The 16,988-nt window shown below is 46.2% G+C and overlaps 1 protein-coding gene across 2 annotated transcripts in view; it reads right to left on the bottom strand.

The window, feature by feature from the left end:
* PIAS4 (protein inhibitor of activated STAT 4) overlaps positions 1–16,988 on the bottom strand; it is a 741,820-nt gene that overhangs the window by 1,700 nt on the left and 723,132 nt on the right. For both annotated transcript variants that reach the window (XM_069649398.1, XM_069649399.1), the window contains one exon: positions 534–661. In XM_069649398.1, the coding sequence (XP_069505499.1) occupies positions 534–661 (128 nt within the window). The remainder of the gene's footprint in view (positions 1–533; positions 662–16,988) is intronic.

The following is a 16,988-nucleotide window of genomic DNA, read 5'->3' on the forward strand; positions in this document are numbered from 1 at the left end:
AGACCAGTCTGACACAAATTAAGAGACTAGTACAAATCAAACCAACAGCTTTTAAGTACAAGTGCCATGTAAATAAAAAATAAAATCCTTGCCTGGTGTTCTAGTGACCCAACCATCGGTTGTAGGAGTACGATTGGTAGCTTAAACCCTGCATTTTACTACAAATGTATGGCTTTATAAAGTATACTGTGATCAGTGGTTAACAAATCCATCCACCTAGGCAGTAAATTGAAATTTGACTGAGGTGAATTTTGCAGCACGCAAGTAAGCCATAAAGCAGAAGCACCTGCAAGCATCTAAACAAAGATTCACATCGCCCACAGCAAGCATTCACAATCCCAATGTTGCAAGGTATCGCTGAATACTTAAATAAAAGACACCAGTCTATGTAGTAGTTCAAAAAGCAACTCTGGATGCAGGTGCCCAAGAATAGGTCCAATAATAAAGAGTGACAATGGAAATTATGAAAACATGTTTTATCCTGCAACAGGACTAAACCATTTAAGAATAATCTTTATTCAAAAGCTCCTCACCAACAACAATTGGGCTTTGGGGACTGCAGCTCCGTTCTTTTTCCATTTTTATCGGACACCATGAACCATCCACAAGGAACTCTATCTCATCAGTATCTTCACACTCTGTCAAGATCTTTGAGAGCAGACTATGTATGGGGCAGAAATAGGAATGAAATGTTAAAGCAGAGTTGACAACGATAAAAATAGTCACATTTCCAATGGTTCTGCAGAATATTTGATGATACTATGTCCCTTTAATATTTCATGTCATTGTGAGAGTCTTACCACCATTGGGTGAGGAAATGGGTTGGGGTGGCGTGTTGTTGAGGGGCAGCATGGCCTTCGGTCATATAGTCCCATAAAGCCAGACTACATTAAAAATCTCCAATTGCAATATGTGTCAGCAGAGAATGTAAAGACCACATTCCATACAATGAGTGTACAACATACAGAACACTAGTAAGAAGTTGAAATGCCCAGAAAAGGGCTGTAGAAGAAAAACGTTACTTGCCTTCAATTTCAATTCTCCATTGTTGGCATCTTCAATATAATCATACAAGCACAAACGTGTCTGCACGCGAGCAGAATCCCAAAAGACATTTTAACAAAAAGCTGAAATCAATTGCAAGGAATCCCTTACCTATAGAGTTTTTTTTTTATATATATACTGAAGGAAAGCAGAAACAAACAGCACTGATTGTACCAGTTTCTACTTGGGGGGAATCAAAATGTAACCAATGTAGTAAATCATTCCATTTTGCTTTCCATCCAGGAAGGAGCCACACATGGTCGATAAGTACACCCGAATTACATTGCATACATTACTCACCGTAATCATATTTCTGATGCTTGCATCTGCTTAGATTCACATGCTATGCATAGGCCGACAACTAGTGGTAGTCGCAGCGTATTAAAGTTACTCACCGTAGTGATTAGAGTACTCAGTCAATAGTCCCCTTTACTTCATCTTTGTGGGTGTCCACCCAACATGGGAATGGTACCGGGAGCTTTGGCAGCAAATAAATGAGAGTCCGCTTTCAATTTAGTACAGCGCGTGGGGGGGGGGCGGCATCGAGAACGCTCCGCTGAGGCACTGCCTGCCGAAAACCTCACCTCAGTCCCCTTTGAACACATCAGATGCTTATGATACCTGGCTATTCTTAGTACAAATTAGCCCTTGGCATAGTAGCAGGGGCGGTGGGTGATGAGTATGGATGAAAGGGGACTATGGGTACTCTAGTCACTACAGTGACTAAGTTTAATTACTCATACGTCCCCATCCCCCTTCCTCGTGGGGGATATCGACGTACAAGACCATAAGGGTGGGGCTGTGAAACCCTGCCTCATATCTAGGACAGGGCAAAGCGGTTCTTCAGAATCACCTGACAAAACTTTGCATCGCGCCGCCGAAGGAGTGGCTCACGTATCTGTCTTGATGACATCCCAAGAAGCAAGTCTCTTAAATTGGACGACCATGGCCTTCGCTCTGATCACATGGGCATGAATCCCCTCAGGAACCGGTTTGCCCATGGCTGTTAAGCCTACCGGTCGTACATTTGTGAACACCCATGGAGCTGATATGCAGAAGGGGAGTACTTTTAATTGGTAAGGTTTACCCGCCATTTCTAAGCGAAAATATTTTCTGTGCTCTCGGAACATGAAAATATGAAAGCATGCATCTTTCATATCTAATGTTGCCATGGAATCCCCGTTTCAGAGGGATTACCTCTTGTAGCATTGTCATGCAAAATGATTGACATATGTATTTGCTGGGCACAAGTTCAGTACAGGGCGCATTGTTAGTCTTTCTTTGGTTGAAGGAGTACGTTGAATAGATGCCCTTCTTTACCTGGTTTGCTCGGATTATCACCATTGCAGCTTTTTCCAGGAGGGACTTGACTTTTTGTAGTAGAATGTTTTTCTTGTGCCGTCGTTTCCTGATGTTTTGGCAGGTGGTTTAGTGGTTTCTGCAGCAGCCCTTTGCAGTATCCGCCTGCCACGGTGGACAATACCCACTTGTCTGACGTGATTCCCGCCCACGCGTGGGTGAATTGAGAAATTAGACCGCAGATTGGAGTATTAATGGCAGGGAACCAGAATTGGGGCGTCATTGTTTAGAGGCAGAGGATCCTCTAGTGGCAGAGTCTCTGCTTCTACTTCACCTTTTGTACCCCCTTTGAAAATGTCCAGAGGACTGACCCTGTGCGTTAACCCAGGATGGGGATTGGCTTCGTTGGCTATATCCCGTGGAACGTTGAGAGCCTTGTCTGCAAAAAAACCATCTCGTGTTAAACGCCCCTCGCTGAGCAAATAGCTTGTTAGTCAATTGGCCTAGTGATTTTAGTGTCATGCTCTTCCTTAGCAATCTTCCTTAGTGCATTTTCCAATGCTTTGCCAAATAAAGCATTGGGTTTAATTGGCATATTGAGGAGTGTGGCTTGTGTTTCAAGTGTGAAGCCCGACAGTCTAAATTATTTGTTAGGATGCAGTTTTCAACCCGTTTACCTTCAGTGATGGTTTTGGCAAACTCAGAATTAAGGGGCTCAGGGACGGCATCAATTTGCTGTTTAAGTGAATTCCATGCATGGCAGCTATAACTGGATAGTTATACTAACTGTTATACTATGACTGTACTAGAAGGCATGTATTACTGTAATAGCATTTCTGATGATTGTATCTGCTTAGATTCACATGCTTTGCATATAGTCTGAGATCTAGTGGTAATCGCAGAGTATTGCATCTTGTCTTTGTAGGATCGAAAGGGGAAGTCGACATGGGTGCGCCTGTAATACTATCCCTAACGTGACATGTAGTGTACCCAAAATCCCTCACGTGTCAATGTCCCTCTTTTTTTCTGCCATGAGGGAGCCTTAGGACTATTGTGAGCGAGTACAGACAGAGTAGGTCTAGTACGTCCACGTGGGGAGGAAGTGTGGGCACATGTTCTTCGATGTTTGTATCTGCTTAGATTCACAAGTTACTCATCTTACCTGGTAACATTCTTTCGATGGGATGTTCCTCCGATGTATTCCACATTTTTGACAGTAATTACCACAGCTGTGCTTCGGAAAACTTTCAGCGTAGGCGTCCTGCGTCAATGACGTTGATATGCTGTCCATCGACGTTACCGGGTGTTATATCTAGGACGCACGACGTCCGTAGCCTCAGTTGTAGTTTTTTCCCCAGAACGTGTGGGACAAGTAGCAGGGGTCACCACTGGCTGGGCAGTATTTTTTCAAAAGCGACTTATTCACCGCCAGGAGACTCTCCGGAGCAGTCCAAGCCGCCGCCACCCTTCTTTCCAATACCATATGAAATGGCAACACCGGGTCAGTGGGTGGACCTTGATCCAGGATGTATGTCAGATCATCCTGAAGAAAATCAGCATATGATCAGACCACCCCAAATACTCAGTCACCCTCGACATGAGGCGCCTATACAAAGAGTCAGCATGTGTACCGGGCTCAGGCCAGCCAAACTCAACCACCAGAGAGGTATCAAGACCACTAGCATCATGTAAAGATTGACAAAGGTCTTCCAGTTGGCTATGACCAGACAACAGGTCCTCAGGAACCTTAGGAGGCACAGCCCCCTCCTCATCAGACCCTTCCTCGACCTCTGAAATATACTCCAAGGGTTGGAACAAATCCACCCTGGGAGGAGGAACAGAGTAGGGCTCAAAAACAGGCCTCACAGACTTGCTGAGAGCCTTTCTCCGAGCTTCCACAGCCCTCTGGGGCACCTGCGGTAAATGGAATTGGCGTCGTCCGAGGCGCCAACGACTTCGAAGTCAGAGCCTCGAGAGAGTCTCTCGAAGGACATGGCGCTAACGGCGTCGATGCCTTCGTAGAAGGCCTCACAGGCTCCGACAGTCTCGACAGCGTCGAGGACCGGGACCTGGCACGGCTATGGCGATCACCTTTGTCCGATCGGAACCTTGATGGCTCCCGATGATCGCGCCGACCGCCCGAGCCCAAAGACATGCGAGTGGTGGCTCTAACTTGTTCCTTGCTGGCTTCTCTCGGACGGAACGGTGCCTTGCGATTCGAAAATCGCCATCATCTGCTGGCGCAATGCATCTCATCCGGCCGGCGACGATTGTTTAGTGGGACAAGTTACCCGCCGTCTGGTGCAGTCCTTCGATGAGGAAGGTGACCGGTGATGGCGCTTCCGTGAATGCCTCGAAGAGGCAGAGGAATGGCGGGACCCACTCCGAGACCCCTTGGACTTACGCCGACGCGGAGAGTCGCTCCTCAAATCGGTCGAAAGACCAGTAGATTTTGACTTACAGATTTTATAAACCCTACCTACCGACAACTTCTTCCGCTCCTGCAAGGCCTGAAGTCAGGGTCTGGCAGTCATCGCAATAGTCAGTGGCATGGCTTTCACTGAGGCACACGTTGAATAATCTTGTTCTTGCAGGATTACAGGAAGATACTGAATACCAGGAGCTGGACACGGTGAGCCCCACGCTGCTGGTGGCAGAATAACAAAGCGTGTTCTGCAGTCAGGGTGTGGTCTATACAGCCCAGGTAAAGTAGTACCAGGGAAAATAGTTCCAGGCCTGCCACACCCAAAACACCAGACCGCATGGCTTGGTTCTTAGAACTAGATTGTGTGGGTGCTTCCATGTTGGATTTAAAGGCCCATGTACATAAATGGGACCTAGTTCGAACAGCCCTTCCTTCCTACATATGAGCCTGGTGCCAAAGGCGCCAGGAGCCATTTTGCAATGGTTTTCAGGCCCTCAGGGTTCTGGTGGGAGCCTGTTGTGGCACAACTTGTGCCCCCTCACAGTGCTCATGACAGTAGGCTTCTTTCTGTCACGTTAGTGAGGTTCTGGAAGAAAGTGGGTAGTTCCATTGATTGGTTCACATGGAACTTTGAAGTGAATTTGGGCACAAACCTTGGGTGAGTGCACAGAACCACATTCTCTGAATTGTGACAAATGGGTCTAGGAGTGAAAGGGCGTGTAGTTCACCAAATTATAAATTACTCACCGTAGTGACTAACGTACTCGGTCCTTAGTCCACTTTCCTCCATACTGCATGGGCGTCCCTCCCTGGGGACTGAACCTCCACCAGAAAAAACCTTCCCCTTTAAATTTAGAGGTGCGTGGGGGTGTGGCCCTGGAAGCATGCACTGCCCTGACTCCGCCCTCCGGTACCACACCTCAGTCCCCATAGACGCGTTGACAATGGATTAACATTGCCTAATGACACCAGTTTTATTAGGGGAGAGGATGATGGGACATATGGAGGAAAGGGGACTACGTTAGTCACTACGGTGATTGACTTATAATTACTCTTCCATCCCGTCCCCTTTCCTCCATACTGCATGGGCGATTACAACTTAGTGTAGCCCCAGGGTGGATAGCAGACCCTCCTTAAGCAAACAGGTTTCTAAGAACTGCCTGTCCAAAAGCCGCGTCTGATCGAGAACCAGAATCCAAACAGTAATGCTTGCAGAAAGCCGAAAAGGTGGGCCATGTGGCCACTCTTATGACTTGCCTGCGGACATACCACTGGAATACGATGGCCGTTGCTTTGGTTCTGACCGTGTGGGCGTGCATATTGGCCGGTAGTGGCTTATGCTCTCCCTCGTATGCTTCCTAGATGGCCGAGACCATCCACCTAGCTATAGAGGCTTTGGATGCCCGATACTCCAGTCTTGATCGGAAAGGTGCGACCGACTTGGGAAGCCCTTGATCCTGTCCAAGTATAATTTTAGGGCACTCCTGACATCGAGGCAGTGCAGAACACGCTCATCCTTAGGTTCAGCAAAAAACATAGGCAGCACTATCTCTTCGTTGAGATGGAAAGCGGAGGCACCTTAGGTAGGAATGCTGGGTGAGTCCGCAGGACTACCATATCCTTGTGAAAAGTAGTATAGGGCTCTGAGGCAACTAGCGCCTGGATTTCGCTGACTCTGCGAGCTGAAGTGAGTCCGGCTAGCAAGGCCGTCTTAATGGTGACCTGCCTGATGTCAGCGGACGCCATCAGCTCAAATGCTTTGTGCGCCAGGGCACCCAAGACTACGTTGAAGTCCCATACAGGGTGTGGCTTTTTGATGGGCGGTTAGAGTCTAGCGAGGCCCATCAAATGCTTCTTGACCTTTAGGTTTCTGTAGGCCTCTATGGCTGCCAAATCAGTGCGGCAGGCGTCCACCTGCATGCCCGAGTGGGCGAGGTGCGCCGAGAAGGAGAGTGCGTCATCCAGCGTACATGCAAGGGGGTTGATATCCTTAGAGTCTGCACAGTGACAGAACCTGGTCCACTTGCTCTTATACTGGGACTTGGTATCTTTGCTCCTAGCACCCTGTATGATCTCTAGATTAAACTGGGAAAGGCTGCGGTGCTCTAGTGTGAATTGCTCAGGAACCACACCGAGTGGGCTAGTTTCTGTGTCGAGGGGTGGATGACCCTGCTCCCGCCCCCCCCGCCCCCGCTGTGCCAGAAATGTGCTGGGCCTGTCAGAAGGTGAATGGGTGGTCTGAGAGGCTGAGCAGCTCCGAGAAACATGGCCTGGCTGGCCACAATGGAGCCATCAGAATGAGGCGGCGAGACTCCATGATCTTGCTCATCACCCTGCAGATCAGAGGTGTGGATGGGAAGGCGTATGCTGTCATACTGTTCCACTAAATCTGAAATGTGTTGCCCAGGGAGCTGGGGCCCTGTCCCTGCTAGGACACAAACTGTTGGCATGTCGTGTTGTCCCAGGAGGCAAAGAGGTCCATCTGGGGTGTCCCCACCTGTTGAAGATCTCCTGCAGCACAAGGTCGTTCAGTTGCCATTCATAATTGTCCGATCCCAGTCTGCTGAGCCTGTCCGCCTCTAGGTTGGATTCTCCCAGAAGGTGGACGGCCGTGAGGTAGATGTTCTCCAGGGCCCATTCCCACATGCTAAGTGCCAGACTGCAGAGTGGAGGGGATCCGATACCTCCCTGCTTGTTGACATAGAACATGCTGGTTGAGTTGTCTGTCTGAATAAGGACTAAGACAACAACGTGTTCCCGTGAGAAAAATAACTTTTTAGATAATTAGTAAGCTCAAGGCATTTACTAAGTAAGATATTTAGTGTTGTGGACTGAAATATCATTCGTGAATCGCGCTTACCAAAATATAATGCTGCAGATTCTGCCTTTTAATGCAGCAATTAGAACATCTAGCCTTAAGCGGTTTGAATTCCAGGGCGGTGACTCTGTTAAGAGAAGAGCCAAGAGACAAAATGCCTTGATTAGTATTTAGGCGCCCTGTTCTGATACACTATGTGGCAACTAAAAGTGCCATGTAACAGTCCTGTCGGTGAAATATACGGTGTACCACGTTAAAATTTCACCTGTGGGTATAAACAATTGTATCTAGTGCAGCAGTCGCGTACGGTCCGCAGCAGTTAAAGCCTTCAGACTGCGTTACAACTAAAAGAAAGCAGCCAAGCGGGAAGCCAATTAGACTGTATGCGGAAATGTCCAACCATGGAAGAAGAAAAAAAAAAAAAGACTGCATTTACTGCTGTGACCCTTGGAATAAATTACAATGTCTGTTTGACATACTATTACAGAGGTGAAGTTTGTGGCAAGATTCTTCTCCCCTGTTTTTCTTTCGTTAATTTAATAAAAAACATGTTTTTTTAAATATATTTACTACTTGTTTTTTCTTGTTTAATGACATTTACTTTGTATGAAAATAGTCCCATAGGTACCATCCTTTTACAAACTGATTTAATCACAATAATTACTTAGTAAATGCCTTGAGCTTACTAATTATCACAAAAGTTTTTTTTCACACGATCACATTGTTGTATTAGTCCTTTGATTACATGGGTGGGGAGAGCATGCATTTATGAGTGCGCATTTGAGGGGGGTCGAGGAGAAGATGTGCTCTTATTTGTTGAGTGAATGGCAGGAGAAGCTGTGGAGTGAAAGTAGGAGTTCCCAGGAGGGGAGTCTACAGGCTTTGTGGTGCGAGTTCTGGGAGTAAGGTGGGCGTTATTAGGGACGGCGGTGATCCATTGGAGAGGTATCTTAGATAACGTTTCTGGCAAGAGGTCAGTGTATTTGGCTCTAATACTCTTAGTGGCATAGAAGCAGTGTGAGAGAGTACCCAGCCTTAGATTTGTCAGGGTCGTGATCCTGAGGAGTCTGGGGGTGTTGTAATGGTTTAGTGCAAGACCTAAACCTAGAAAGCCTAGATGCTATGTGGGCAGAAAGGCAAGTTGTATCAATGGAGCGCCTGGGGGAGGCCAGGTTGACAGGGATAGTGTACTGTGAGTAAATATGGGTGGTGGTACCCCCATTCCCGTAGGGGAATGTGAAAGGGGTAAGTCATGTTGGAGTCATGCATTGTTAGCGATGCAGAAAGTAGTTGGTTAGTGCATGTACTAGAAATAGGATCAGACGGCAGGTAAACTTAATGAAGTGTGTGATCTGCAGAGTGCGCAGCTGTGGTGCCTGTTTATTGGTCATGGAATACATTGGAGAAAATGGAAACGGGGACACTAAATGAGCAACTGAGTAGTGTTATGCAGCAGGCAGGGCACAATTTAACAGACATTAATACAAAGGTGGAAAACAATAATATACACTATCCTGCATGAAGGGTGCTGCAGCACGTTAAATAGTCTGCTCAGATAGGCACTGGCATGCAGCAAGCAGCAACAGCATAAACATTAGACGTTTAAGACATGGCAGAAGGTAAGAATGGATGACTACCCTGGGTGAAAGGTGAACGCTGTGAAAGATAACTCAAAAAGTAAGGATGCTAGCAAATAGTTCAATGTGATAGGTGCAGAGATCAAAAGGAGAATGCTAGACTAGCGTAGGGGGTGGAATCAGTTTATTTTTTGAATTTTTGTTTATTTTAATTGGCTTATTCAAACCCCACATCTGTTCACAACGTCATAAAAAGGATACATTTTTTCTACCATAATCAGGCCTCTAGTCCACTATCCAGATGCTATGTGCTTCATCACGATAGGAAAGGCCAGAGTTTCCTCAGTCTGCTCCTTCCGCATTTGTGATAGGTAATAGCTTTACTATTTCTTCCAAGAAAAAAGTTAACGCAAAAATTACTTTTTTGTCCTCACCGTCAAACATCTGCAACCAATTCTCTGCATTCAAAGTAAACTGCTTTGTCATCATATGACCCAGATATTTTGTCCTTTGTGTTCGTAATGTAGTACAGAAGAGCCCAAGATGTTTTAGAGTTTCTTAATTCCGCGCACAAAACCTACAATTTACATTCATATCGCGCATGTGGGCCCAGGTACTCATGTCTTTAGTTTTGAAAACATTAAGACAAAAGCGCATATATACCGCTCTTCTATTGTTATCGGGAAATAGTGCAACCTATCTCTGTAGTATGTTGTATGCTCTGGCTTCAATGGGCACATCTTTCATGAGTTTGGTGTTACTTCTTTTATCGGTAGTTCGAATCCAGTCCAATTTCTACAATTTCATCTTAACCAAGTTTGGATTTTCGTGCAGAGTTTTCACATCTATTTCATAGAGCTCCAGAATGGTCTCACGTCGCTTATTCCATAGTGACAGTCAACACTCAGGGTTGCCACTACCAGGACTGTGCAAGATTTTAAACTGTGGGACTGCAGCTTTCATTGGAGTTTTCCAAAACAATGTTAAGGTGTTCCAGCTGATGCAAGCATTAATGGAGATTAGACTTAGCTCATATCATGCACAAGCCATTGGTGTGCCTTTAGGTAGCTGGAGTACCTTTACCCAAAATATATTTTCTAAGGTGGACCATAGTTCATCCGAGCAACCAAACATATTTTCGGCTCCAAATAATAGCGCTGGGGCCACTTTTTGCTGGCAAATATTTATCACAGGTTTCAAGGAAAATTTCCTGTACATTTTATTCAGAATCATTGCCCGACATGCAAATTGCTGACACTTTGATTTTGCAATCTCTGCCCAGGGGCCATCATTTATGTTTGCGCTAATTTGCATGACCAAATATCTGGTGTTAGTGACGGTACTTAATACCTCCTTTCCCAAATGTCATTTAAACTTTATTTTTACCTTTTTTACAGGCTTTCTGATTTTGCAGAGTTAATATCTCGCTCTTTGCATTGTTTATGTGCAGGCCATTACTTTCCACATAATTATTTACTGTGTCCATTTTGCGCTGCAACCCAGGTAGCATTCAACAGGATCAAGTCATCGGCATACAACCACCAAGTTACAAGAGACCCATGTATTTTTGAAGAAAAGGATAGATTACCTATGATGGTGGCCAGGGGGCATCATTGCTTCACACCGCAAAAGGTATTAATTTCGGCCGTTAGAGTGCCCCCCTGGTCTAGCCGAATTTTGATGTTGGTGTCAGTTGCAGTTCTTTAATAGCAGCTAGCAAGCTTGGAGGACAATCCCAGTTTTTCATTTTAGTCCAGAGTAGTTCCTGATCAATGCTATCAAAAGCATACGAGAAGTCAATAAGTGCTAAATACACCTTTCTCCCGGTTCTTATTGCCTCCATTTTTAGAAGGTTTATTAGTAGGAGGTTCAAGTCACAACCAACTCCCTTCACAAATCCGGCCTGTCTAGGATCCACAGGACCACTTTCCGTGATCCAATTCAATAGTTTGAATTGAAGCATTGTTGCGTACATTGTCCCCCAAAATGTCCAAAAGGGCTATCAGACGATAGTCCTATGGATTCGCTCAGTTCCCTTTCTTAAATATAGGGACAGTAAGACATGCATTACTTACCGTAATAGCATTTGATTATTGTATCTGCTTAGATTCACATGGTGTGCCTATGGTCCGACATCTAGTGGTAACCGCAGAGTATTTCATCTCGTCTTTTGGGGACTGAAAGGGGACATCGGCATGTCTAACACTATCCCTATTGTGACGTGTAATATACCCAAGATCCCTCACGTGCCGAGGTCCCTCCGAGTGTATTTTTTCTGCCATGAGGGAGCCCAAGGCTATAGTAAGCGAGTACATAAAGATAAAGTAGTAAGGCATCTATGTTCCTTCCACCCCAAGCGGGGAGGTAGGGAGGGTGCATGTGAATCTAAGCAGATACAAGCAACAGAAATGCTATTACAGTAAGTAATGCATGTCTTCTGATGCTCGTTAATCTGCTTAGAATCACATGCTGTGCGTAGACTAGCAAGCAGTACCCGGAGTTGGAGGTGGGTTGTGAGAAGGAACAGTAGAGAAAAGATGTCTTAGTACTGCTTGTCCCACCTGAGAATCAGACCTAGAATGAGCGTCTAGACAATGTGTACAGAACTCCAGGTTGCCGCTTTGCAAATGGACTCAAGGGGAACATTTGCAATGAATGCTATGGATGCCCCAGTGCACCGAGTAGAATGTGCTCTAGGCTTGAAGGGCAGTTCTGTCTTAGCAAGAGTGTAACAGTGTGATGCATTTAACAATCCACCTTGAGATAGCCGATTTAGAGACAGGATCCCCTTCTCTACCAGCCACCACTGAAACGAAAAATTGGTTGGTTTTCCTCAGTGGTTCAGTTCTTTCCAGGTAGAACATGACTGCCCTGCATACATCTAGTGTGTGTAGACTTCTTTCAGCCATGCTAGTGGGATTCTGGAAAAAGGTAGGTAGTTCAATCGATTGGTTCACATAGCAATAACGTGCGTTCGGTTTTCTAGCTTCCCTAGAGTATGTCCATGCACTTCTGAGGGAGCGGTAGGTGTCCAAACTCTAGGTCCTCAGGAGCCAGGCTGCTAAATTCAGAGTTTGTGGGCATGGGTGTAGGGTCTCACCCCCCCACCCCCGTCCTGCGACAACATGTATAGACACATTTCCCTGACCATGTTATCCAGAGACCGTTCCCCCTTGGAGCGGCTCTGGGGTGTAATGCTCACCTGGTATCCACAGGGACGTCACTCAGCCTGTTCTGACCTCTTACGACCTCAAACCCTTCCCTGGAGTCTACTCGACTGGAGACTGGGCCTGAAACACAGGATTGGTAGAGTTTAACTCTCTATTGTCTGTGTGCTTGAACCCCTTCTTCCCCGGGTCCAACCCCTCCCTTTGATCCACAGCTCACCTTGTTTTCTTGGAAAGTGTGCTCTCCGTCCTGCTTTCAGCGCAGGGGCGCGTTGATGCGGGCTCATGGCTGCCTAGTTACTTCACTCGCAAGAGTCCGACAGGTAAGTATAATGAGTCTTTTGAACAGTTATCTAACTTTGTTCCTTTCCTTCCTTAGATGATGGCCGGCGTCCGGGGATGGCGACGTGCTGCTGAGATGAGTAGCGCTGAAGGTGAGTGAACGCGATGCAAAACTTTCGTATTTGTATTGAACTGAGTTATTTTTCTGTGTCTTTTAGGTGCTGTGACGTTTTCAGCGTGGATGCCGGTTATTGAAGAAGAAATGCGGTGAGTAAGTGCGGTATGCGACGCCTCTAGATGTTTCCATGCTAACCTGGAGTGTCTTTTCCCTCTTGCAGATGGATGAGAAGTTCCAGAGACAGAGTTCCCCCAGAGCAGCTGGGATTCAGGTAAGCGTGTACAGTTTTTAAAAAATAAGCGAAGATTTGCTGCCTTTTTTCTGTTTTCCCTTTTCCTTAGGAAGCGGCGTGCTGGGATGGGAATGACACCGCCGTAGATGCCTTGTTCTTGCAGGAGCTGAGCGCAGAAGATAGATGCAGGCCTACTGGAGACCGATCCGAACACGGTGAGTGTCACGCTGCAGGTGCAGAAAACACAAAGGATGTTTCTCAGCCTGGGCGTGGCTTAAATAGTCTCTGGGTATCCCAGGTATCTCTGGGCTGAACCACACCCAAAAGACTAGACTGCACATGCAGTTCTGGGAATCGAAATATGTGGGGGCATCCATCTTGTCCCCATCAATGCACTACAAGTCCAATCCCCAATGTTATCCAATGGGAGTGAGTCTGGTGCCACAAGCGCTAAGTCTGACTCCAAGTGGGTCTTTGGAGGGATGGAGATGCCCTTGAGGGCCATGTAGGTGATCGTGGCCTGGCTCCAGCCTGACATCTTGGCGGGCTGGGGACATGAGGGGCAGGAATCAAGACATGGAGTACCTGGAGGTGTAGTCTTGGCATTGGGCGTTCTCCTGAGTTGCGAACAGGTCGATCTCTGGGAAGCCCCATTCTGCGAAGACGTTGGACATGATGTCTTCGTGCAGACGCCATTCATATTCTTTGGGCAGAGGAAAATCTCTGATGAGCACGTCTGCCAGGAGATTGAGTTCCCCTGGAACACGTTGGGACAACAGAAACATCTTGTGTTTGAGAGCCCATATCCACATGTTTTGGGACAGCTTGGATAGCCCTGGAGAGGGAGTGCCCCCCTGTTTGTTCAGGTAATAGATGGCTGTAGTGCTGTCTGTTAGAATCAGCACTTTCTTCCCTTGTAGTTGCCTCAGAAAGACCTTTAATGCCTTGAACACCGCTAATAGCTCCAGTAAATTTATATGGGTGGACGGTACTTGAGGGGAACACATTCCATGCGCCATCTGCTGAAGCAGGTGAGGGGCCCCCACCCCGTGCGATACGAGTGTCGTGAGAGTGGCTTCCACTGCAGGGGTGGTGAAGGTTTTCCCCTTCAAGAGGTTTTCTCTTGACCACCACTGCAGAGAGAGCATGAGGGCTGGCGAGACAACTGCCAGATCGTCCCATTGTCTGCTGACCTGACACCACTGGCTGTTGAGCCACTCTTGCATGGGATGCATGCGCAGCCGCGTGTGGGCAATCAAGTTTGTTTGTTTTATTACTTATATTGCGCACCAGACCCAAGGGTAACAGGGCGCATTGCATACAACAATTTACAGCTTAGTTACAATAACAAAGGCACATATGGAACAATAAATATACATAGTAGGCAAAGCAATGGTTCAAATTATTGCACTCAGTTTGGCAGTAAATACTGAGTGGAAGATATGTACAAAGATGCAGGTTAAGTCAGGCGGTGGGTGGACAAACAAGGTTGGTTAAGGAAGTTAGCAATCTGTTTGTCTGCGTCTTTAATCCATCTTGTAAGGTTGTCAGAAGACAGGGTACGGTTGATCTGACCGCAGGGTGGATGGTAAGGAGTTCCAGAGTTGAGCTGCTTTGACCTGGAAGCTGCAACCTCTGACTCTGGACAGTTTAAATCTAGGTGTTGAGATGTTGAAGGATCTAGTAAATCTTGTTGGATTTATTCTAGTGAATCTCTTGGAGGTAGCGTGGTGCGGCATTGTTTAGACATTTGTAAACGAGTGACGCCACTTTTAGCTGGATTTTCTTGTGAGTCGAGAGCCAGTTATTGGCTTTTCTAAATTCAGTAATGTGGGCTCTCCTGGGAATACATAGTGCTGCTCTAAGCGCATTATTCTGCAGGATTTGAATTATTTTAATGATTTCCTTACTAGCCCCAATGTAGAGCGAGTTGCAATAGTCCAACCTCGATAGAACGAGTGCTCTAGCAAGTGTAATACAGCTACTGTTGGATAGGAAGGGTTTGCCTGCTCTTATCAATTTGCAGGTATAAGCGGTGGCAGAGGGCATAGCGTTGACATGCTTGTTGAAGGAGGGTAGAATCCAAGTAGAAGCTAAATGTTTTTACTGCATGAGTGGTGGTGATTTGATTATTATCGATATTAAAAGAAGAGTAATTGGGACCCAGTTTGAGGGTGGTGGTGTGCCTAGTATAAGGATTTCAGTCTCATCATTCAGGCATAGTCCGCGAGTGGCCATCCATGCCTGGATGATACACCCTGTTCACCAAGGCCAAATCCTTGTCGTAATCACCACTAAGTGGTAGGAGAATCTGGGTATCATCTGCATAGTTAGTGTAGGTGATACCAAGAAGGTCCAGATCACCGAAAAGGGGCTTCGTGAAGATGTAGTAGAGTGTGGGAGAAACACAGGAACCCTAGGGCACTCTGCATGTAATGGGGATAGAGTCTGCAGCCGCTTTGGTGGAGAAGACTCATGGTCCTATTATTAAGAAAGGATTGGATCCATGCTGTGGCTTCTTCAGAGAAGTGCGCCGCCATGACAAATGCCTACAAAGGACCTTGTGGTCAACAAGGTAGAATGCCGCTTATAGGTCCAAAAGTAGGAGTAGGGCTGGTTTCCCTTTATCCCTAAGCTCATCGATCTGAGCCTTTAGATCTATTAGGGCCGTTTCGGTCCCGTGCTGAGGACGGAAACCAGACTGCCGTAGTCCTAGCAGGTGGTTAGTTTGTAAGTGTTTCTGAATTTGTGAATACGCCATTTTATCTAAGATTTGTAAGAGGAAAGGCACTGTGGTAATTGGGCGGTAGTTAGTAGGTATGGCTGTGTCTAGTGTGTTTTTTAGCAGGTTTTTGAGCAGGGGGGAGTACCCAGGATTCTATTAGGTTACCTGGTATAGACCCTGATGCAAATGAGGCATTAAGTTTTGAAATAAAGGGCGCCAAGTCTCTGGCTGCGTCCTTTATCAGTTGGGCTGGGCACTGGTCTCCCTGACAATTTGACGGTTTGAGTGACAATATAATTTTTTCTGTCTCAATAATGGACACTTTGGAAAACTTGAAGCAAGGGGTGTCGATGTTTTTAGGAGAGGTGGATGTTTTAGGCGTGGTATCCAGGCTAAGTAATGATTTTTTCTTGGCAATTATGGATTGGAGAGTTGTCACTATTGGCCAGGGCTTGCTAAATATTGGTGCACCATAGTTTATCTTTGACGCAGTTGTCTGGCACTGGTGTGGGGGATTCCATTTCCTTTAAGATGAAGAGTTCCTTCATGCTAGAATTGGCTTGGGCTATTCTAGAGTTGTAGGTTTCTTGTTTAGCCGCCAGTATTTCCTTTTTGTAGAGGATAGATATATCCCGAAGAGTACTTTTATTTTCCTCAGAGGGTTGTAGTTTCCATACAACCTCGCATTGTCTTTTTTTTGGTACAAAGTGTTTTCAGATACGGGGTATACCAGGAATTGAGGTTTGCTTTGTCTCATTTTAAGCAGTGTGATTGAGTCAAGTGCAGAGGACATCAATTTATTGTACTCATTCACTAGAGCTTCAGGGTCCATGTTGTCTGGTAGTGAGTTGCGCATAGGAAGGATCAGTGGGAGTAAATTGTTCGGGGTGATGTTTTTCTTATTCCTTGTTGGAATGGGCGGTGCTAGCTGGGTGATAGTAGGAGTAGGTCTGTTAGTTTCTAGTGCAAATGTTATGAGGTAGTGGTCTGTCCAAATTTGAGGGGAGATTGATAGGATAGTGGCGTTGCACTTGTGGTTGGTGAGGGTTTGAGAATTGTTGATAAGTAACTTAGCTGTAAGGCTTTCGCAGGATTAAGTATCATTAGATGGAGCTAGCCCAGTAGATAAGTTAGATTTAACAATGAGTGCTATACCGCCTCCAGGGGCTTCGCTTCTATCTGATCTTAAGATGATATATCCGTTAGGAATGGCCAACATGATGGCAGGTCCAGCAGCGGCATGAAGCCAGGATTCAATAATTGTGTCATGGTGGGCATGTGGGCCGAGGAGTTAAAATGTA

The sequence above is a fragment of the Ambystoma mexicanum genome, chromosome 1p (assembly GCF_040938575.1).
Source record: "Ambystoma mexicanum isolate Mex_15411 chromosome 1p, UKY_AmexF1_1, whole genome shotgun sequence".
In the NCBI taxonomy this organism is placed as follows: domain Eukaryota; kingdom Metazoa; phylum Chordata; class Amphibia; order Caudata; family Ambystomatidae; genus Ambystoma; species Ambystoma mexicanum.